The sequence below is a fragment of the Nicotiana tomentosiformis genome, chromosome 2, assembly GCF_000390325.3.
Source record: "Nicotiana tomentosiformis chromosome 2, ASM39032v3, whole genome shotgun sequence".
Lineage (NCBI taxonomy): Eukaryota > Viridiplantae > Streptophyta > Magnoliopsida > Solanales > Solanaceae > Nicotiana > Nicotiana tomentosiformis.
This window is the reverse complement of record NC_090813.1, coordinates 186,034,836-186,058,160: the sequence shown is the minus strand read 5'-3', so window position 1 is coordinate 186,058,160 and position 23,325 is coordinate 186,034,836. Positions and strand designations below refer to the sequence as shown.

Genomic DNA, 23,325 nt, shown 5'->3' with positions numbered 1-23,325 from the left:
TTTTAAAATATATGTGAGAAACGACTTGACTTCTAAGAGGCTCATACATATTGTTAAAGGATTCCTTTACTCCACTAAAAGAAATAGAGATTTCTTAAACTATAATGAGGGTAAATAGTTTAAAATAATTAGTGGAAATATCATTTAGATAAAAGTCCATGTCTTTATGATATATGTAAATATGTTCTTATATTATTGCCTTTTCTTTTCCATATTTTAGATTTCTCAATATTTCTGTTATAACACTGCGTGAAATACTTGAGACCAACAAGTTGGTGGGACCAAACTTTGATGAATGATATAGAAATTTGAGAATTGTTCTCATGCATGAAAAGCTCATTGATATGATCGATAATCTTGCAAAGATAATCCCACCATAGAATGATGTTCAAGGCACCAAGGTTTTGTCAGAAATACTTGGAAGAATGCCTTGCTATTAAACGCATCATTCTCGCTTCTATGAGTTCTGAACTCCAGAGAAAACATCAGAATATGGATCGCTTCTATGAGTTCTGAACTCCAGAGGAAACATCAGAATATAGATCCAACTGCAATCATTGAATATGTTAAGAAGATGGTTGATACACAGTTGGACATTGAAAACTCTCCAGTTGGATCCCTTGTCAATCATATGATTGTTCTTGCCGAAAATCATGAGAAGTTGGGGCACAAGCTTGGTGTATTTGAACATAGAGCTTCAATCAGTGCGCGTCATAAGTTACTATTTTGTCTACTAAGGCATCACCTTCAATCAAAGTGTATTTGTAAACAAACTTCTCTTTCATGGACTGAAAGTTGCCACCTGCAGAAAAGAAGCCACGATTAGAAAATACAAGCGATTAAAATGGGATGCTGTTCAAAATTGGAGAGAATTAACTATAGGATGATTTAACCTTTCAGGAAAGTTGATATTCTTAATGCTACCAATAATAATGCCTCCATTATTCTGGACAAATTCATTATTGTGAGAATAAACACTGGAGGCCTTGAAGATTCAGTCTGCAGAAGCTACACCATGTATAGTGAAGTAGGTAATAGCCCACATTTGGATTAATTTTTTCAACCTCTCTTATATTATCACAACTACCAGTAGCGGTAGTACTCAAATTAAACATCTTTTTTCTTAGTGGGAATTCTTGTTTGAGTGCAACACTGCATCCTTATATTTCACCACTTTGTCTAAAGTTTGAGATATGATATCCTGCATTGATATTTTAATAGGCACAAGAGGATTTATAATAACGCTTACTGTTGCAAATGAGGCCTAATGTTGAACAGAAGCACCTATTAAAACTCTTCGCACGTGCAGCCACTAAAGATCCCATTTCTTGTTGCATTAGAATTTCATGATTATCTGAACAGTTTTCACAAGTTAGTGATGGTATTTCTTGAAAGATTTACAAAACTTGAAAAAACTGAGATATAGGATAACCTTCATTGAGGTTGCCAACCTTTTGTTTCTTGCCCATCATAGCAGAGAGTCAGCAATCCCATGTATGTTTCTTGATTTGCAATCTTTAGCGTTGATCTAAAGCTGATGTACTGGCAAAGGGAATTGTATCTCGTATTCCTTACATGCGCTCTGCAAAGAAAATTACACTCATCAAAGTCCATCACATAAAATGAAATAAAGGAGGTAATAAATTTGTCTATACTCGCATTTTTCCAAGGGCAAGAGCGCTCAATACTTACTCCTGACCTGAACCTTGTCTTCTCCCATCATATCTTCAACATATTTCTTAATCTCCAAAGCAGAATCTTCCAGTAGAGGTAGTAGTAGCATGGGTTGATTACCATTATCCAGAGACAGAGTTTCAAGATTCCAGAGGTTTGAGAAAAACGAAGGCAGAGATTTAACTTCTGTCTGAATGTTTAAGAACCTCAAATGAACCAACATGCATATTTCAGTCATAACTTAATTCTATAACCCTCATCACTTCCACTTTCTTGTTAAAAATGAAGGACTTCAAATTATTTTGAACTTCATGCCACACACTCTTTTTCTTTTCCTTCCCTGCAATGACCCCAACAATCAAATCAACCACCAAAGGAAGCCCTTTACAGTTTTGGACTATCTCTTCTCCAACATCCACTAGTTCATCAGGGCAACTTTCTTTTCCAAACAACTTTTTCTCTAATAACTCCCAACTTTCTTCCAATCTTAGCAATCGAAGGTCAAGAGAGTCACTGTGGCGTTGTGCATGCAAAGCCACTTCCTTTTCTCGAGTCGCCAAAATAATTCTACTTCCTTTCTCAACTTGAGGAAAAGGTCTTGTTAAATCATCCCATGTTGTAGTATCCCACAAGTCATCTAAGACAATAAGGTACCTCTTCCCAAATAGCTTTTTCCGTAGCTCATCAGCAACATCAACATTCTCACTGAATTTCGAAATTGAGCTAGTAACTTCATTAAAAATGTTCTCCAACAACTTCTTCTCATCATATTTTTGATCGACTGTACACCATGCACGGATGTCGAAATGGCTAGAAACCGACTTATCATTATACACTTTGTATGCCAAAGTAGTTTTACCCGAACCCGGCATACCAGTGATCGAAATGACATCTAGCATTTTTGGTCCGCCGGTGAGATTCCTAATTATCCAATTTGTCTCCTCTTCAAAACCTACGATTATTTGCTCAGTTGATGATGGCTTGCTTTCAACTGGCTTGTTGGGAGAATTTACAACAATGACGCTCCTATTTTTGGGAATCTTCTTAAGTAAGATCTCTTCTTTGATAAGCTTGATCTTTTCTATGGCAAAGGGAAGTGAGAAAATAAGATGTAAGAGACCATTGTCTCTTACAATAATTGAATCAATGACATCTTTTGCCTCATAGGCTAGATCTAAAACACGTGCCCAAAGATCTCTATACAATTCTTGTTCAACATTCACGAAGATAGATCTTATCAATTCTAGATCTTCTTTCACCAGCACAATTTCTTTCTTTATCAAAGCAACTGAATAAACATTGGAATTAAGCAAATCATTTAAGTGTATGAGTACAAGATGCATGCAGAGGGATCCCTTACTCACGGGGAAGCAGAGTTGAGATGAGTCTGGGGCTTTTAAGTAAACATGTTTGAGATCTCTTTTTAGGAGTTCAATATTTTCCATTAAGTCCGAAGTCTCATGTTTTTTTCCACCGGTACTCACTTCATTTCTGGATTTCTCTTCTAAGACGCGAACAAGAGTTGATACCTCCCTTCCGACACATGCCAAAAAATCAAACAATATGTCATGATGAATAAAGTTCGTGGTAGCATCAGTAAGAATAATTAATAGGAACTCGATCATGACATGAATGTTTCGAGCCCCTGAAGTGCTAGCGGTAATAAACATGTGCTCTTGTAGATGAATCAGATATTCCCTAAAAATGTCCGGAGAGGTTTCTATGAGCTGCTTAATGAAGCGTCCAACTTCTGCTGATGTTGAAGCTTTCAAATTTGTATGACATACGTGCATAACCTCAAGTTCAATAGGAATAATCTCCAAGAGTAGATGTGATAGCTTGAAGAGTCGAGAGGCTCCATCAATCTGATCATCCCAATGGAAGCGTCCTACTCTCTGAGCCATTAGTTGAAACTGAGGTAGGACATGTTCAACAATCTCATGCCCAACACAACCATTCACTATCAACCCATGGAAATCTCTTATATTGCCACATACATTCTGAAGAATCTCATATTCAGTCACTAAAGGAAAAACCTGTTCAGCACGATACTTGGATAAATGATAGAGATTCTGGAGGAGGAAATCCAACTGCTCCGCAGTCATGGTGGCACTTGATTTATCAAGAAGACATGAGCTAATACAATTATCCATATTCTCCACAAGGCAAGGAAGGACATGGTGCATGTCTTGTTTCAACCGCATGCAGTTGCCAAAATCATACAAAATTATTTCAACCTCTTGTCTTTTGAGATTCATTGTATAATTAAACTTTTGCAGACCGGAATAAGAAAGCTGTACATATATACAGAAAAATGCCAGCTCCAATTTCAGCTTTTCAATTAGATCCACGTCAACAGCTTTTTGATATTCTTCATTCTTTAAGCTCTCTATGAAATCCAGAACATTGACAATGTCCTTGCGAAGAGCAGAAAATGACACCTGCCAAAGGACCAAAAGTTATATCAAATTCTCAAAAGAAAGACAGTTAATTCTCTATATATTATGTTCTCAGAGTTTGAGCAACTGGTTGTGTATCCAAAATAAGCATGTCAAGAAAGATGGTTTACTATGCATATGTTCAACTGAATTAAAATAATATGTTCAGCTGGTGTCTATTTTCCCCCTTCAATATACTAGACTATGCACTAAAAGGGGGATGGACTAATTAGTGAAGATTTTTTTCTAACCATTTTTCTGAAGAAGAGATGAATAGATGTAACTATCAAACATATAAAAACAACCTCTTGAAATTATAACCAACCAGGATTGATAAGCTTTATAATGTCTAATTATTTTTTATTTTATTCTTAAAACTATAAGCCTATAATTCGATCAATAAGTTCCTATTCTTTGCCATAAAATAGTGAATGGACATGTCTCTAACAACAAAAACACGTCCAACTTGGTATTTATACCAAATCATGCTAACTTATCATGGTTAAACAGTTTAATAACATGAGAATATATATTAAGTGAAGGAAACCTTATGTGCAGATACATGTCATGCATATATTAATTTAATGTGAAATCACAATTAACTGGAAAGAAATAAAATTAAACAAATAACAAAACGAAATTAATTTGATTCATGATATTAAGAGAAAAAGAAGTATGTACGTCACGGCTTTCAATTTCTTCAACCATAAGTTTCTGCAAATAAACACCAATAGCTTCAAGGAGCACTCCAGAACACCCGTGAAATCCCACAATAGCTACACCTTTCAACACAAATGAAAATGGGGTTCCACCAGCCTCAGACCCAAATGGTCCATAATTCTTGGAATTAGTTATAAAACATAGAATCTTTATAACCGAATGGCTACCATAACATCCAAATGTCCCCTTGATGCCTGTTAAATATTCCAATGAAGTCGCTTCAATGACAACCTGGCATTATTACAAATCACATATCGGTTAAATAAGTAGCATCGTCAGAAATTCAGACAAGAATTCAGAGAAAAGTGCAAGAATGTCACATTGGGTTTGAAATCAACAGGTGCACTCATATCTTTGACTTGAAAGATGCTTATATAACTATAAAGTTTATGTTGTGTACGCAGAAAATGATGCAAAAAGTTGCTATACTGCCATGTTAAGTTGACCTATAACATGTGATTTTTCATATCAAGAGCCTAATAAGGTAACTTGAAGGTTATAAAATAAATGAATAATCTGCTATGACTAGTTTAATTGTCTTGATAATTAACTGTTATTTTTACATAATTTAAGCTCATTGCTATGACATGACACAAATTTAACTTGAGAAGAACGTTCTAATCATGAAAAATAAATATGTCGACCATAATCTTTTTGGACTTACCTTGTCTATTCGACCTCCATTCCCACCAAACTTTGGTGAGTCTATGGTAGTACCTTGTTCAGTAATGGTTCTGAAAATGATGGAGTCTATAAAATCTCCATGACCAATCAATATTTCTTTAATGGGACTTTTCAGCTTGTAATTCCATTCTGATCCACCAATATTGCCTCGCCATGGCTCCACCAATATTGAGTCTGCTTGATCGTAACTCACTTGATTTCCCTTCACATACATAAGGAATTAAATCAATGGCTCCATTATCAAATTTTATCCCTATATTGGTAGTATTATTTTGCATTAAACCAAAAAAAAAACAGAATGAATATAGACACAATCATGTAAAAGAAGAGATGGCAAGGTACCATTGTTGGCGATTTGCTTTCATTTTTTGTTATTTTCCCTTTCTTATGATCACCCGATCCTGATCCCTATATAATGTGTCAGAAAGTAACATAAGTTAATTGTTTAATGAAAGGGATTTGGACCTGCGTGCAAGTGTGTGGTGAGGAAAATTAAGGAAGTAGAGGTGATTAAGCAAACAAGCGAATAATCACAACATACATCATGGGTTTCAATTATTTCTTCAACCATAGGTTCATTTGGCTCAATTGTTTTATCTTCAGGTTCCTTTGCTGAAGCAGGGGGAGTAAGTTTCTGCAAATAAATACCAATAGCATCAAGGTACGCTCCACAACGCCCGTGAAATCCCTCAATAGCTCCAACTTCTTTCATCACAAATGAAAATGGGGTTCCACCAGCCTCAGACCCAAATGGTCCATAATTCTTTGCATTAGTTATAAAACATAGAGAGTTTATAACCAAATGGCTACCATAACGTCTAAATGTCCCCTTGATGCCTGTTAAATATTCCAATGGAGGCGCCTTAATGACAACCTGAGATTATTGCAAATCACATATCGGTGAAATAAGTAGTAGAGTCAGGAATTCTGACAAAAATTTAGAGAAAACTGCAAGAATGTCACATTAGGATTCGAAATCAATAGGTGCATTCTTATCCTTAACTTGAAAGGTGCTTACAACAACAACTCAGAATAATCCTACAAAGTGGAGTCTGGGCAGGGTAGTGTATACGCAAACACTATTTTCGAAAGACCCCTGGCTAACTTGAAAGATGCTTATATAACTATGAAGTTTTGTTGTATACACTGAAAATGATGCAAAAAGTTACTATACTGTCATGTTAAGTTGACCTATAACATGTGATTTTTCATATCAAGAGCCTAATAAGGTAACTTGAAGGTTGTAAAATAAATGAATAATCTGCTATAACTAGTTTAATTGTCTTGATAATTAAGTGTTATTTTTACACAATTTAAGCTCATTGCTATGACATGACACAAATTTAACTTGAGAAGAATGTTCTAATCATGAGAAATAAATATGTCAACCACAATTTTTCTGGACTTACCTTGTCTCTTCTACCTCCATTCCTGCCAAACATTGGTGAGTCTATGGTAGTACCTTGTTCAGTAATGGTTCTTAACAGGATGGAGTCTATAACATCTCCATGAGCAATCAATATTTCTTTAATGTGACTTTTCAGCTTGTAATTCCATTCTGATCCATCAGTATTGCCCTCCATGCCTCCACCAATATTGAGTTTGCTTGATCAAAACTCACTTGATTTCCCTTCACATATATAGCAAATTAAATCAATGGCTCCATTATCAATTTTTTATCCCTATATTGGTAGCATTATTTTGCAGTCAAAAGGAAATAGAATGAATATAGATACAATATCATGTAAAGGAAGAAAAGGCAAGGTACCATTGTTGGCGATTTGCTTTGATTTTTTGTTATTTTCCCTTTCTCTTAATATTTCTTATGATCACCTGATTTTGATCATCCCTTTTTTAAAGTTATTATTCTGTTTAAGGTGCTAGAAGAGTCAATTAAGTCATTAGTTTTATGAAAGGGATATGTGCTTGTGTGCAAGTATGAGGTGAAGAAAATTCAAGAAGTAGATGTGCTTAAGCAAACGAGGGAATAATCACAACATAGGTCATGGATTTCAATTTCTTCAACCATAGGTTCATTTGGCTCAATGTTTTTAGCTTCAAGTTCCTTTGATAAAGTGGGAGGAGCAAGTTTCTGCAAATAAACACCAATAGCATCAAGGTACGCTCCACAACGCCCGTGAAATCCCACAATAGCTCAACCTTCTTTCATCACAAGTGAAAATGGGGTTCCAATCTCAGACCCAAATGGTCCATAATTCCTTGCATTAGTTACAAAACATAGAGATTTTATAACCAAATAGCTACCACAACGTCCAAATGTCTCCTTGATGCCTGTTAAATATTCCAATGAAGTTGCCTCAATAACAACCTGAGATTATTGCAATTGGTTAAATAAGTAGCAGAGTCGGTAATTTTGACAAGAATTCAGTAAAGTACAAGAATATCACATTAGGATCCAAAATCTGTGACCCAAAGCAAATTTGGACACTTCGCCTCTTCCTTTGCATTGAGAGGATTCAACTAACTTAGATATATAAGAAAATTATATTTACCCTCTCTACATAACTTTTAGATGACGGGGATTCAATTAAACCAGTAGCTCTGCCGGCCTTGTGTTAAACCCAAGTGAGGATCTATAGTGAAAGCAACCAGTGTGTTCTTATCTTTGACTTGAAAGATGCTTATGTAACTATAGAGTTTATGTTGTGTACACTGAAAATGCAAAACAATGCTAAACTATCATGTTAAGCTGACATATAACATGTCATTTTTCATATCTTAATAATTAAATTTTTATTACAAAATTTAAGCTCATTCCAATGACATGACACAAGTTAACTTGAGAAGAACGTGCCAATCATGAGAAATAAATATGTTGACCACAATTGTTTTGGACCTACCTTGTCTCTTCGACCTCTATCCCCACCAAACTTTGGTGAGTCTATGGTAGTACCTTGTTCAGTAACGGTCCTGAACATGATGGATTCTATACAATCTCCATGAGTAATCAATATTTCTTTAATGGGACTTTTCACCTTGTAATACCATTTTGATCCACCAGTGCCTCCCCATGGCTCTACCAATATTGAGTCCGCTTGATCGTAGCTCACTTGATTTCCCTTCACCTATATAATAAATCAATGTCTCCATTATCAAATTTTATCCCAATATTGGTAGTATTATTTTGCAGTACAATCATATAAAAAAAGAGAAGGCAAGTTACTATTGTTGGCGATTTGCTTTGATCTTTTTTCAATCGCTTTCTCTTAATATTTCTTATGATCATTCTATTCAAGTTATTCATTCTATATAAGGAGTTAGAAGAGTAACATAAGTCATCAGTTTTACGAAAGGGATATGTGCTTGTGTCTAAGTATGAGGTGAAGTAAAGGAAGTAGAGGTGATTAAGCAACGGAGGAAATAATCACAACATATGTGAGAACTAGTTAATTAATTTATCCGCCTTCGCACTGTCACAGAAAATTACTAGTGAGTTATTAAGTGATCATTTTATAAATTAGTCCATAAATAAAAAGGAGAAATATGACAAATACTTAAACTAATTTTTACATATGTCTAACTTTTAAATTTTTAAGTCTATTTCATATTCCTCCTTTTTGTTTCCTTTTTAATTCCAAAATATAATGGAAAAAATAAAAAAGGACAATTATTATTGTCATTGTTCTTGTACGAACTTGAAAAAGAATTGGAGGTGTTGAGCAAATACGAAGGTTGTTGAAGTTTTGAAGTTGAGATTCAAGTGCTAAACTCATTCTAGATCCTTAGTTGCTGATGAGATTCGAAAATGGAGAAAGAATTTCGAATATACCATTGTTGAAACTTAAAAAATCTTGAAGAACAAAAAACGAGCTAGTTGAAGTTCTTGGTTGTTGGTCAAATTGATTGCTGGGATTTGGTGATGATGTTGTTGTGAAATTGTAGTTGAAATTAAGCTTGATTGGTGCCGATTTAGTTGAGTTTTTGTTGAATTTTGAGACCCAAAATTAAATTTGAAGTTCTTGAAAATGTGTGAACAAATGTTCATGAAATCAAGTGTGTTTAGGAAGAACGGCTCATGAAAATCAGTCCTGAGACTGATACATGGCAATTTCGTATAGGTTACAGTCTTTTTCTTTAAGTTGCTATGCGCTTGAAGGAGGTGTTTTCATGTTTGGGTTCAAGTCAGCACATAAGATGCAAAATATTTTGAAAAAAATAAATTTAGAGGGGGTAATAAGACCCCCCGAAAAGAAAAAATGTATTGTTGAAACTTGGTTATAGGTTGGGAAGGTACTTGTACCTTTTCCCAACCAAAAAAAAAAGATGATAAAGCATTAAAAAAAAAAGTACCTGATAAATTAGTATAACCATTAAACCCAAAGAGAAAAATGAAGGGAAGAAAGCAACCAAAGGAGGAAAAAGAAAGATGCTATTATGAGTATCAAAGATTACGATTAATACTGAGAAAAGTTTGTTTTATTCTTCCAATTATGTTGTAACTTAATCTTTTTATCGAAAGATTGATAGAACCTATTATTAATTGATTGATATAATTATTTTATTTGATTGATCTTGGCTTATTGCTAATTGTTGTTTTTTTCAAGTGGAATTGCCATGTTAAACAGAAGAAGGAATTTAAGTGTGAAAGTTAGTTAAACTACTTGTGATCAGGATTAATTAAGAGAATATTGATTAATTTGATTATTTGATCGAGTTTATGCAATTATCAACCGCTATATTCATGAGAGCAAATTAATAAATTAAGAATCCGAAGTAATTGGAACTAGGGGTGTACAAAGAAAATCGATAAATCCCACCAAATCGATAATTTGAATCAAACTGGAAAAACAATTCGACTGTGATTTGGTTTGTATTAAAAAAATAATCCAACCATAATTGATTTGGTTTGGTAACTTAAAAATTCAAACCAAAATCAAACTAACCCGAGATTACATATGTATATTTTAAAAATATTGTATTCATAAAAATATTTATTATAATATAATTTATAAATATTTAATAAACTTTTTAATAATTTATGTATTTTAATATAATTGTTCAAGTCTGAGCTTATAATTGGCGAATAGTCCATATAAGTGTTGGTTGGGCCCAAACAAAACTGAATAAAAATAAGAAATTTTTACATTCTTATACACTATTTGAAACTTTATTACTCTCCCTACTCAAATTCAATTTAATTACATCCTATATACAAATTTACCAATTATATACACTTTAGGAATTAAATGAGTATCCCTTTATATTAGGAATCAATTATTTTACATCCTTATTCTCTCTCCCTCCTGCGCTTTCTCTCTCTCCGTCTCTTTCTCTCTCTCTCTCATGCGCGCTCTCTCTCTCTCTACGTCTCTCTCTATCTCTCAATCCCTAATTCCAGTAATATAGAGAAAAGGAAAAGAGAGCAGCAATTCCATCATTGACAACCATTAAAAAGCTTTGAAGCTCTGAATTCGAATTTGGATTTTCAAAAATTATTATTTGTTTGGATTGGGTGTTGTTGCAAATAATTGAGAATATTGTTTGGAGTTTATATCTCAATTTTGAGGGTGTTTGGGTGAAGATTAGACTTGATTTTGGCTAAATTTCAGATTGAATCTCGAAGAAGAAGAAGAAGAAGAAGAAGAAGAAGAAGACATGACATACATTATACTTACGAAATTGTAGTAAAATTATAGAAAAATTGTATTATGTTGTTTATATATATATTTTTATTTAAATATTGTATGAAAGTTGAACAATATTGTATAAAAATTGTATTTAAGTTGTATGATATTGTAATTGTATATAACTGGGTAGAAATAATGTATGAAAGTTGTAGATAAGTTGTATAATATATAATTAGTTGTATGAAATTTATGTTTACTAAGTATAAATCATATACAAAAGACATATTGTATAAAATTTGTATAAAAATTATATTTAAGTGGTATGATATTGTAGTTGTATATAACTGAGTAGAAATAATATATGAAAGTTGTAGATAAGTTGTATCAAGCTACGTCCTCCTTTTCTTTTTTTACTATTAATGTTAAAATTTGCTTCATTCTATCCCAGTGGTCTCCGCCGTGAGCTATTTTGATATTCTTTTTTTTATCCCTTTTCTAATGTCTCTTCTAGTCTCTATAATTTTAACGTGGTGAAAAAGGCAAATTATTTTTTTTTCTCTCCATTTTTGTCGAATAAGAAAAGGACAGCATAGTCTATCAACTGAAAAAATAATACCGAAAATTTAGAAGGATGTTAGTCGTAGAAACTTAGCCACCACTGGCGGACACAATTGAATTCGAATTTTTGACTCAAGCTATATACATCAGTTGAGATCTGAAGGATTAGATTATCTAAATCCCTAAATATAAGTTCAATCCGGAAAGAAGAGGGGAGAGAGGAGAGAAAAAAGAAAAATGGTGTAACTAAATCCCTTGATTGAAGGCACAAATAATGGATTGAGAGCCTTTTAAGGTGGATTGTATTTATTTTGTAACTAAAATGTGTTTAGGTCGGGTAAATACCAAAACATGAATATTGTTCGTAATAAGGTTTCAAATAATGTATAGGAATGAAAAAATCCCTAAAAACAATCTAACAAAATTGTGAAAATAGCACGGGCTAGCCAGTTTTCGGACTGGTAATTGAAAATAGCCAGCGTTTGCAAAGTCATTGAAAAATAGCCATTATTTTGCTGCAACACGGAAAGTTCCAGCATAATATACTGGAGATTGGTGCACCTGTGTATGAGCTTCCAGCATATTATAATGGAACTCTCGCACACGGAAAGTTCCACCATAATATATTGGAGATTTGAGCACCTGTGTATGAACTTCCAGCATATTATGCTGGACCAGTATATTATGCTGGAACTCTAGTATATTATGCTGAAAGTTCACATGTAAAAAATTCGAACTTCAATATATTATGCTGGAATATTTTTCGGATTTTGAATAGTGTTTTCGTTCAGATTAATCTTTATATGAAAAGTGACTAAATTTAGGAACCGTAAAACAAGAAGTTTTACCTTTCACCAATATATAGGAACTATAATCAATTATTTAGTTATTTAATTTTATCGATGCTTCAATTAGTTCTTTAACTTAATCGTTTTATTTTGGTTTAGACCGTTAGGTGAAAACTTTATTAGAAATAGTTATTAGACAGTTGACTCAAACCAACACTACTAGCACAAATTAATTATGGCATACCTCAAAGTTTGCTAATTCCCCTTTCTCTCTTTCTCCGTCAATTTGTTTTCCTCTTTCCATGATCTGATGTATAAAAAAACACATAAAACTTTATCAGGAGAAAGAAGTAAGAATACAAAGAAACTGAAGAAAGAAGCATAAAAAGTCATAGCAGAAAACATTTTTGCAGATATAGCCATGCATAAAAAGTAGTAATTATTTTTTGAAGAATATTTTCCCATCCGAGTACCAAAATTAAACAAACTTTTCTTAAGTTATTAGAGATAAACTGACTAACCTTTTTAGTTGATGTTGAAGATGAAATATCTGAGAAATGGCTTTAGAATGAGGCAACAGAAAGTATGGAATGGTTGCTACTTTCTCTTTTTGTGTATGTATGAATTCTCCCCTTTTTCAACAAACCGACAGTTTGAGATATGAAGTTGAAAATTCGTGTGGAGGAGAAGAGATAAGGGTTTAAGGGCACCAAATTAAATCATGAGGTTAGGGAGAAAAATGACAAAATATGGTTGGGCATTAGATTTGAAATAAGTCTTAAATATATTTCCGAGTAGTTTCTTTAAGTTATGTAAAAGTGAGCAATTATATATTTGATAAATTGTGATGGTTAGATTTAAACAGAATTGTGAAATAAGAGAGATAAAGGGAACTCACATTTGAAGGTGCAGGTTATATAGTTTCTGCTATTTTTGTGGGTGGTCATATTTGGCTAAAAATCCATATTTTTGCATGTAATTTGCCTTGCATTATGGCTCGATCTTGTTAATTTTGGTGTGAATATTTGTAACTCGAGCTTAATAATGGTATTTATATGTGTAGGAGTCAATTTGAAGTGATTTGAAAAGTTTGCATGCAAATTGAAGTAAAAACGGAAGAATTTGAAGGAAGTACAAGTTTGGTGCCAACGTTCGCGCCAGGCATCAACCAAAACGCCGTTGACAGCAGGCTAAAAAGTTCATTGTCCAGCTCCGCACCAGGCGCAAAGCTGACGCCCAGGGGCGGATTTCGTCCTAATTCAGATGGGATTTGGTGATTTCAACCCTACACATCCCCAACATTTATAAAAGAGGTTTTAAACCTATTTTGGGAGGGGGGAGGGGAGGGGGGGGGATCGAACATACTTTAGACCAAGGGAGAGCATGGAGCCGCCGTGGAGGCCGGAATTCATCAGATTCCATCTTTTTTCAATCAAACTTAGCAATCTTTACGTTTTTTTTTGTGGATGATTTATTGTTTTGCTATCATATCTATGTGGAGCTAAACTTCGTTTCTAGGATTGTGGTTGACATGAATATTGAAGTTTATTAATCACAACATCTTTAATTTGAGTTATCATCTTTGATTGTTTCTCTAATTATATGCATAATTTCTTAATTGTTTGGACAACAGTTGAGTTCTATTTACTTATATATGCTATGCTTGGGAAAGTCGTGTTTAGATTAGAGTAGAATTAGAGAGAGCTTGTTTCTGAACCCGTGGCTCGGGAAAAGATTTCTCGGTTAGGATAGGAATATACCTAATAGTCTTGCTTAGTTGAATGTCGTGTTTTCTTCGTTCATGATAGATTCAATACCATAGGAATATACGATTGATATATTGTGGATAGACATATACTAATGTGGGAACATGCTATTTATAAAAACGATCCGGTCAACTAGCAACCATGGATAATTCGGATTAACAGGTGCAATTACGAACTCAATAGGATTGATAAACTGACCGCAACTCTGTAATCTATATCTCCCTTGGTTACATGTTTAAATTTCGCAATAGTAGTTGTAACAGAAAACCACACTTTTGATTATTTTGAGCAGTAAATCTATTTTAGTTAGCTTAGTTAATGATTAATCTAAGTCTTTGTGAGTTAGACATCCGACTTTCTAGTCACTTTATTACTTGACGGCCACGTATACTTGCGTGTACTTGGGGAACCAACAAGTTTTTGGCGCCATTGTCGGGGACTTAGTTATTGATTACTTATCTAAGTTAAGCTTTTAATTAATTTCTGTTCAAGTTTTTAATTTTCTTAGTTAGTATTATATTTATTTTTTTACATGGCATCTTGGAATGAAAATTATTTGAATGTTGGTTATTCTTACTTTAATGATCCTTGTCCATATTGTGGAGGACCCAACTGGTGAAAAAAATGTCAAAATATTTCTGGGAGCTCAGTGCACCATCTCAATCTTATGAGTAGAATATTTGTAATATGTGTGGTGGTCAAAGTGGCCATTGGGATGGCTGCCCTGATTCTTTTTATCCTTCTCCGAACCCTTATTATGATGTTTTTAATAATTTTTATAAGTTTGATAGGAACAAAGGGGAGAATGTGGAACATGATGCTCAGACTATGGACATGTTGAGGCAATTAGTGGAACAAACTGTTGAACACCGAAAAGACTTTGAAAATCTCAACGTGAGGAAATTACAGGTGAGACGAGACACTTAATAGAAGGAAGAGTTGAACTGGGACAAGAGATCGAAAAATTTGGCACTGCTATTAACGATTTGGAAGCTCAATTGAATGCAAAGGTTGATGCGTCTAACGCCCAACAAAATAGTTCTAAGTTGTGTGAAGCTGAAAAGGAGCTTATACGCCAAATTGAGGAGCTAAAAGTGGAGAGTCAAACATTCGACCATACTTTATTGATGATGCCCATGTTGAAAAAAGTACACTAGAGCCATGTGAGGAAGTGGATAATATTGAACTTAAAGACTCTAGTATGTGTACATATGAGGATGTAAGTAGTGACGCAATTCTAGAGTTGGAGCATATTGGTCCTCATTCCATTTATTTTTCGACATTGTGCTTGGATGATGACATGAAAATCGAGTCATTTGATCCTTTGGAGGAGCCAATGGACGAGGAACAAGGTGCTTACAATCTTGAATTCGTCGTGCCAGAGAGACAAAATTACATACCTCATCTGAAGTCTAAGAAGTATAGAATGCGAAATTGGTTACTTGGCCCAATTAGATTTGTACCTCCACCCCGGGAGTATAGCAGAAAGCTTGAAGCCAAATTGGAGTCTCAATTCATAAGTTCGAGATGGAGATAAAAAGTGGTTCTAGGCGTGCCACGACGTTAAATCAGGCGCTTGTTGCGAGACAAGCTAGCTTTACTGCTTTCTTTTATTTTTATTTTTCGTCGTGTTTGTTTTTATTTTGTAGGATTACAAGTATGAAAAGGATAGCCATTGAAAGTGTGCAAAAGCGAGCTAGATGGTGAGAACTAAGTGTGGGGTGCCCGCACAAAGGACCATGCATGGGGGAAGTCTGAGTACCCCATGAGCCGCGATTGCTTCGGCCTTTGGCCTTTCAGGGAGTTTCTTGTCCACCCTTATTATTTTTTGGCTTTATTTGTGCATTGAGGACACTGCACTCTTTTAAGTGTGGAGTGGGGGACTCTCTTTGGATTATTATTAGTAGTATTTTAGTAAAAATATTACTCCCTCTATTCTAATTTGTGTGAACCTGTTTGACTAAGCACGAAGTTTAAGAAAAAATAAAGACTTTTGGAATTTGTGGTCCTAAACAAGTCAAAAAGTGGTCTAGGGTATTTGTGTGGTTATAAAAGCTTCTCATTAAGGGTAGAATTGGAAGTTTAAGCTAAATTGTTTCCAAATTTGGAAAGAGATCTTTTTGGAACGGACCAAAACGGAAATAGGTTCACATAAACTGGAACAACTTTTTATTTTGATTTTAGCTTCTTATTTTTATTTTTGTAGTAGTGCAATATCTTAGTATTAGTTTTAGTAGCTTATTAAAAAAATCAAAAAATATATATGAACAACTGAAAATCGAAAAAAATTGAAAAATAATTTGAATTTTTCCCGACGATGGATCTCCTAGGCAGTTTTCTTGAGGGATTAAAAGTGTCTATGATGCCTTTATAGATTGGAGCATGTATGTTCACTTTGCACTTAATGCTTAATATCTTGTTGCTCCTCACTTGCATTGTTTGAGAGTCGGAATGAGACCATCCTTAGTGAATCATGTGCCATGTCTTTGATAAGATTTTTTGTGTAGTCCATGAATTGTAGTTGAGTATAGAACTTGCCCTTGAAGCGACATTTTAGGTAATGCTCGGTTTGAAAAATAATTTTATGCTTTCTTTGGTTCTTTTGAGCTTGAATGTTTATCACAAATAAAATCTATCCCTACCCACCCAAAAACCTAATAGTAGTATTTACTTAATTTCACGATACAGCATAAGACGAAGAGTTTGACATTCTTTATTTGTTACTAGTAATCGCTGTGAAGTCGCTCGGTCAAGGATGAAATTGATGGCATATGAACTCCAAAAGCCTCTCCATAAGCGCTCAAGCAAAAAAGCGCGGAGAAGGATTGACATAGAGCTAATACAGTTTTCTTATGCAGAAGTCACCATTAGTATATGACGTTGTTGCTGCATCTCCATCAAATGGATGTCGAACCTCGGTCCTGCTACTGTCCTGTATATGTAGAGTTTGTCGACGGGACAACTTTCTGGTCTTGTATCTGGATGACTCCTCTCAACATTAACCCATGGCGACTTCTGAGCTAGCATCTTACATGCTCCATAACTTAGTGAACAAGAAAACATCCAAATATATTGCATTGTCTCAAAGACATGAATGTATGGTGGCAGTGGCGGAGGCAGGATTAATCCTAAGGAGGCTAGTGGGAATAAGGTTTTGAATCCCCTTGACCACTAAGCTATGCTTTTGGGATGTGTCAAGGGGATTCAAAACAGATTATGCCTTATATATACAATGTAATTTTTCGGGTTCGGGTGAACACCCTTCCACCCCCCTAAATCCGCCCCTGGGCATGGCCTCCCAAAACCTGCTAAAGCCTTCGAGTTGGTAGCCGTCTTCAAAAGCATTACTCACATTTACATGAACTTCCGAAGGATCAGCCTGTATGTCAGCAAGTTAGGCCCCAGTACCAAATTCAACCAGCAGGGAAGCGTGGAGAAGAATGTTTGGAAGTTTCGGAATAGTCCACAAAAGGGTGGATATGATCATTACAACATCAAGATCCAACATGATTAGTCCAGATAGCATTTCTCAGAACACTAAGCATATGCATCAGGGTTCTGAAAGTTGATATGCTTATGATACCAGCACCTCCAATACAGAAGTTGCCCACCTTTTGTTTCACTTACTTCTTGCTATCCTCCAAATCCACTTCCTAAAGCATTATCCGAGTGAATATTATCCCATCATTGCGTAGAGTTAGCAATCCCATGTATGTTTCTGGACTAGAGGAGTAACATATGATATGCAGACAATTCAAGCCAGGCCGAAGAAGAAAAAAGAGTATCCAAGAACAACAATTTGAAAAGAACTTAACTTTGGAATACATAACTAGAGTACCTTTCTGTTTATCATAAGCACACAAAATGAAAAAAAAAAGTGGGGAAATTAGATAAAAGTCTAATAGTAATAATTGATATCAATACAAATCCATCACTTATTCACCACTCAACAGAGTATATGAAAAGGAGGGAAATAGCAGGGAGACTGCATTAGCCTCTAAATATTAAAGCTGGATGTATTCCTTACATGTGTTCTGCAAAAGAAAATTACACTAGTCAAATTTCGCCATATAAAATGAAATAAAGGAGGTAAGAAATTCATCTGTACTCACATATTTTCCCTTGGCAAGACCACTCAAGACTCACTAGGGACCTGTAAATAACAGACCTGAAGCTTGTCTTCTCCCGTCATATCTTCAATATATTGCTTAATCTTCAGAGCAGATTCTTCAAGTTGAGGGCTCCTCCACAGTTCGATAATTTTTAATGAATAAATATCCCCGAAACTAGGCGGAATCTCCTCAAGCTTACGACAGTCCCACAATTGTAATTTCTCAAGCACAGGAAAGGATTCCTCTCTGACCTCCCACTTAGCAAGAGTCACTAGCTGCAATGTCAAACATTTGAGATTCTGGAAGGTGTCATCCTCCCCCATGTTCCATTCTCCCCCCTCGATGATTGCGTTTTCAAGGTTCAGCACTTCAAGGTTGGGCAGTCTTGCTATTGTTGATAGTGAATCGGATGTCAAAGGAAACTTACGCAAACACAATATTTTCAAACTCGAAGGGAAGTGAAAATCCCACAGCCGATTTGTCGCTACAGAGGGCGCACTATCATTTGTATTTGAACTTTCAGAAGTTACTATGACCTTTTCTAGTTCATTTAGGAAGTTCAATTTTGGGAACCAATATCTTTCTGTTGAACAATCCCATGATTCCTTGAGATTAAAACGAAGCTCTTGAAGATTGGGAAATCTTTTGAAGATATCCTCTGTGTCTTTCGAATAGGAAAGCTTGAGTCCCAGTACTAATCTCACGTTCTCTAACTTTGAGTCCTCTGCTATCAATATTGGTTCATCTGTATCCAAATTAAAGAAAGAACAATTATATATCACCAGCACTCGCAACTTTACAAGATTCCAAATTGTCGGTAGTAGTACCAACGGCGGTCCATCGTTATTCACCCACAGAGTTTCCAGATTCAAGAGATTTGAAAAAGACGAAGGGAGAGATTTAACTTCTGTCCGAATGTTTAGGTACCTCAAATGAACCAATGTACATATTTCATTCAGCAAAGAATCATTCACCTTGATAAAAGAGACGTACAGTATCAACACTCTAAGAAGCCTCAAGTGTCTTAGGTGACATATATCATAAAGACGGTTGTCCATCTCATGTCCATATATCTCCAAAGAATAGAGGTGTTTACCAGAATACCTTTTCTTTTTTGAATCGAACAAGACAAAATTGTTATGTCTAAAGTGCTCCTTATTATATATAATTGTCATGTGACGTGGCATCAAATCTGAAGAAGATGATGATGGAGCATTTGAACTTATGAAGTCAAACAACTTTTCCTCTCTTGCTTTTATGGAACAAAAGTCATGCACAAGATCATGAATTCGGCAAGTCTGGTACTTACCTATTTCATTGAAAGAAATAACCAAGCTACTGGAAATTAAATTATCCAAATAAACCTCCACCACTTCTTCAACACTCTTCATCTCTATCTGTCTCAAATATCCTTCGGCAGGCCATAAAATTTTCAAATGATCGACTCGAATTTCTGCGTCCTTCGGATAACATGCAAGGTGAATCAAGCACGGCTTTAGGTGATCTGGTAAATGGTCATAACTTAATTCTATAACCTTCATCACTTCCACTTCATTCTGGAAAATAAAGGAATTCAAACTATTTAGAACTTCAAGCCAAACAGGCTTTTTCTTTTCCTTCCCAGCAATGACTCCAGCGATCAGATCAACCACCAAAGGAAGCCCTTTACAGTTTTGGACTATTCTTTTACCAACATCCAATAGTTCATCAGGGAAACTTTCTTTTCCAAAGACCCTTTTCTGTATTAACTCCAAACATTCTTCTGGTCTTAGCAACCGAAGGTCGAGAGGATTACTGCGGCGTTGTGCATGCAAAGCCACTTTCTTTTCTCGAGTCGTCAAAATAATTCTACTTCCTTTATCAACTTCAGGAAAAGGTCTTGTCAACTCATCCCATGTTGTATTATCCCACAAGTCATCTAAGACAATAAGGTACCTCTTCCCAAATAGTTGTTTCCGTAGCTCATCAGCAACATCAATATTATCACTGAATTTTAAAGCTGAGCTAGTAACTTGATTAAAAATGTTCTCTAACAACTTCTTCTCATCATATTTTTGATCGACTGTACACCATGCACGGATGTCAAAATGGTTAGAAACTGACTTATCATTATACACTTTGTACGCCAAAGTAGTTTTACCCGAACCCGGCATGCCAGTGATCAAAATGACATCTAGCATTTTTGGTCCACCAGTGAGATTCCTAATTATCCAGTCTGTCTCCTCTTCAAAACCTACGATTATTTGCTCAGCTGATGATGACGTGCTTTCAACTGGCTTGTTGGGAGAGTTTACAACAATGAGGCTCGTGTTCTTGGGAATTTTTTCAAGTAAATTGGAGACTTCTTTTTTGATAAGATTGATCTTTTCTATGGCAAAGGGAAGTGAGAAAATAAGATGTAAGAGACCATTATCTCGTACAATAATTGAATCAATGACATCTTTTGCCTCATATGCCAAATCTAAAACATGTGCCCAGAGATCTTTATACAAATTTTGTTCAATATTCACGAAGATAGATCTTATGAATTCTAGATCTTCTTTCACCCGTCCAATTTCTTCCTTTATCAAAACAATTGAATAAGAATTGGAATTGAGCAAATCATTTAAGTGTTTAAGGAGAAGATGCATGAAGAGGGATCCATCACTCATGGGGAAGCAGAGTTGAGACAAGTCTGGGGCTTTTAAGTAAATATGTTTGAGATCTCCTTTCACGAGTTCAATAGTTTCCATCAAGTCCAAGGTTGCATGGTTTTTTCCATTGGTACTCTCTTCATTTCTTGAATTCTCTTCTAAGTCGTGAACAAGAGTTGATACCTCCATGATAAGTTCTCCAACATGTGCCAAGAGATCAAATAATTTATCATGATGAATAAACTCCTTCGGCATATCGGTAAGAACGATTAATAGGAACTCTATCATGACATGCATGTCTCGAGTCCTTGAAGTGCTAGCAGTAATAACATTTACCATGTGGTCTTGTAGATGAATCAGATATCCTCTAAGAATGTCTGGAGAGGTTTCTAAGAGCTGCTGAATGAAGCGTCCAACTTCTGCTGACGTTGAAGCTTTCAAATTTGTAAAACATATGTGCATAACCTCCAACTGAGTTAGAATAATCTCCACGAATAGATGTGCTAGCTTGAAGAGTCGAGAGTGTCCACCAATTCGATTATGCCATAGGAAGAGTCCTACTCTCTCACCCATTAGTTGAAACTGAGGTAAGGCATATTCAACAATCTCATACCCAACGCAACCATTCACTATCAACTTGTGGAAATCTCTTATGTTGCCACATACATTCTGAAGAATCTCATATTCGGTCATGAATAGAGAAAGTTGTTCAGCACGATACTTGGAAAGATGATGGAGATTCAGGAGGAGGAAGTCCAGCTCCAATTTCAGCTTTTCAGTTAGATCCACGTCAACAGCTTTTTGATTTTTTTCATTCTTTAAGCTCTCTATGAAATCGAGAACATTGAGAGTGTCCTTGCGAAGGGTAGAAAATGACACCTGCCAAAAGACCAAATATTATCAAATTCTCACAAAGAAAGACAGTTAATTCTCTATATATTATGTTCTTAGAGTTTGAGCAACTGGTCATGTATCCAAAATAAGCATGTCAAGAAAATGGTTTACTATGCATATGTTCAACTGCATTAAAAGAATATATTCAACTGGTGTTTTTTTCCCCTTCAAATTACTGGATTATGCACTAAAAGGGGGATGGACGACTTAATGAAGATCTTTTCTAACCATTTGTCCGAGGAGAGATGAATAGAGGTAACTGTCAAACATATAAACACAACCTCTTGAAAACTATATCTTACCAGGATTGATAAGCTTTATAATGTTTAGTTGTTTCTGCTTTATTCTTACAACAAGAAGTTTATAATTATGTCAATAAGTTCCTATTGTTTGTCATAAAATAGTGAATGCACATGTCTCTGACAGCAAAAACTTGCTCGTACTCGGTATTTATACCAAATCATACTAACTTATAATGGTTAAGCGATTTAATAACGTAAGAATATATATTAAGTGAAAGAAATTTATGTGCAGACACATGACATCCATTTGTTGGTTTAGTATATAAAGTAGCAATTAATCGGAAAGAAATAAAATAAAACAACAAGAAACAAAATTTATCCAATTCATGATATTTAGAGAAAAAGTAGTATGTATGTCACGGATTTCAATTTCTTCAACCATAGGTTCCATTGATGAAGTATGAAGTGATAAAACAGAAGTAGAGGCGATTAAGCGAAGGAGGGAATAATCACAACATACTTCACGGGTTTCAGTGTCTTCAACCGCAGGTTCCTTTGCTGAAACAGGAGGAGTAAGTTTCTGCAAATAAACACCAATAGCATCAAGGTACGCTCCACAACGCCCGTGAAATCCCACAATAGCTCCACCTTCTCTCATCACAAGTGAAAATGGAGTTCCACCAGCCTCAGACCCAAATGGTCCATAATTCTTTGCATTAGTTATAAAACATAGAGATTTTATAACCAAATGGCTACCGCAACGTCCAAATGTCCCCTTGATGCCTGTTAAATATTCCAATGGATTTGCCTCAATAACAACCTGAGATTATTGCAAATCACATATCGGTTAAATAAGTAGCAGAGTCGGAAATTTTGACAAGAATTCAAAAAAGTGCAAGAATGTCATATTAGGATTCGAGATCTCTGACCTAAAGAAAATGTCGACACTTAGTTGAATCCTCTCAATGCAAAGGAATCGGCAAAGTTAAATATGAAGCAACATGTGCATACATATCTTTGACTTGAAAGATGCTTTTATAACTATAAAGTTTATGTTGTGTACACTGAAAATGGTGCAAAATGTTGCTACGAATGCCAAGTTAAGTTGACCTATAACATGTGATATTTCATATCAAGAGCCTTATAAGGTAACTTGAAGGTTGTAAGATAAATGAATAACCTGTTGTAACTGGTTCAATTGTCTTGATTATTAATTGTTATTGCTATG

The 23,325-nt window shown here is 35.0% G+C and overlaps 2 protein-coding genes across 18 annotated transcripts in view; both read right to left on the bottom strand.

Annotated features, from left to right (window-relative positions):
* Window positions 1–276: 276 nt before the first annotated feature.
* LOC104087304 (putative late blight resistance protein homolog R1B-13) lies at window positions 277–13,330 on the bottom strand. 9 transcript variants are annotated; one of them, XM_070196401.1, is made up of 13 exons: window positions 12,972–13,185; window positions 12,695–12,757; window positions 8,378–8,602; window positions 8,030–8,189; window positions 6,926–7,845; window positions 6,058–6,390; window positions 5,859–5,924; window positions 5,497–5,718; window positions 4,794–5,063; window positions 1,693–4,115; window positions 1,452–1,582; window positions 1,250–1,354; window positions 277–802 (listed from the first exon to the last, which is right to left on the bottom strand). In XM_070196401.1, the coding sequence occupies exons 5-10, from the start codon at window positions 7,097–7,099 to the stop codon at window positions 1,905–1,907; spliced, it is 3,276 nt and encodes a 1,091-aa protein (XP_070052502.1). In that variant the 5' UTR covers window positions 7,100–7,845; window positions 8,030–8,189; window positions 8,378–8,602; window positions 12,695–12,757; window positions 12,972–13,185; the 3' UTR covers window positions 277–802; window positions 1,250–1,354; window positions 1,452–1,582; window positions 1,693–1,904. The 9 variants fall into 9 exon arrangements, with proteins under 9 accessions (XP_070052502.1, XP_070052503.1, XP_070052507.1 ...); XM_070196402.1 differs by adding an exon at window positions 894–946 and having other exon boundaries at window positions 6,926–8,602; window positions 12,972–13,330; XM_070196406.1 differs by having other exon boundaries at window positions 4,794–4,894; window positions 5,000–5,063; window positions 6,926–8,602; window positions 12,972–13,330.
* Window positions 13,331–18,014: 4,684 nt separating this feature from the next.
* The window catches only part of LOC138891411 (putative late blight resistance protein homolog R1A-3), a 29,143-nt gene continuing 23,832 nt past the window's right edge, over window positions 18,015–23,325 (bottom strand). For 7 of the 9 annotated variants that reach the window (XM_070196396.1, XM_070196390.1, XM_070196392.1 and 4 more), the window contains 3 exons: window positions 22,618–22,917; window positions 18,329–21,840; window positions 18,015–18,250 (listed from right to left, as the gene is read on the bottom strand). In XM_070196396.1, coding sequence (XP_070052497.1) covers window positions 18,352–21,840; window positions 22,618–22,755 — 3,627 coding nt within the window. In that variant the 5' untranslated portion in view covers window positions 22,756–22,917 and the 3' untranslated portion in view covers window positions 18,015–18,250; window positions 18,329–18,351. Of the gene's footprint in view, window positions 18,251–18,328; window positions 21,841–22,617; window positions 22,918–23,026; window positions 23,305–23,325 lie in introns of those variants that run through there. The other 2 variants (XR_011414425.1, XM_070196397.1) reach the window with 2 other exon arrangements.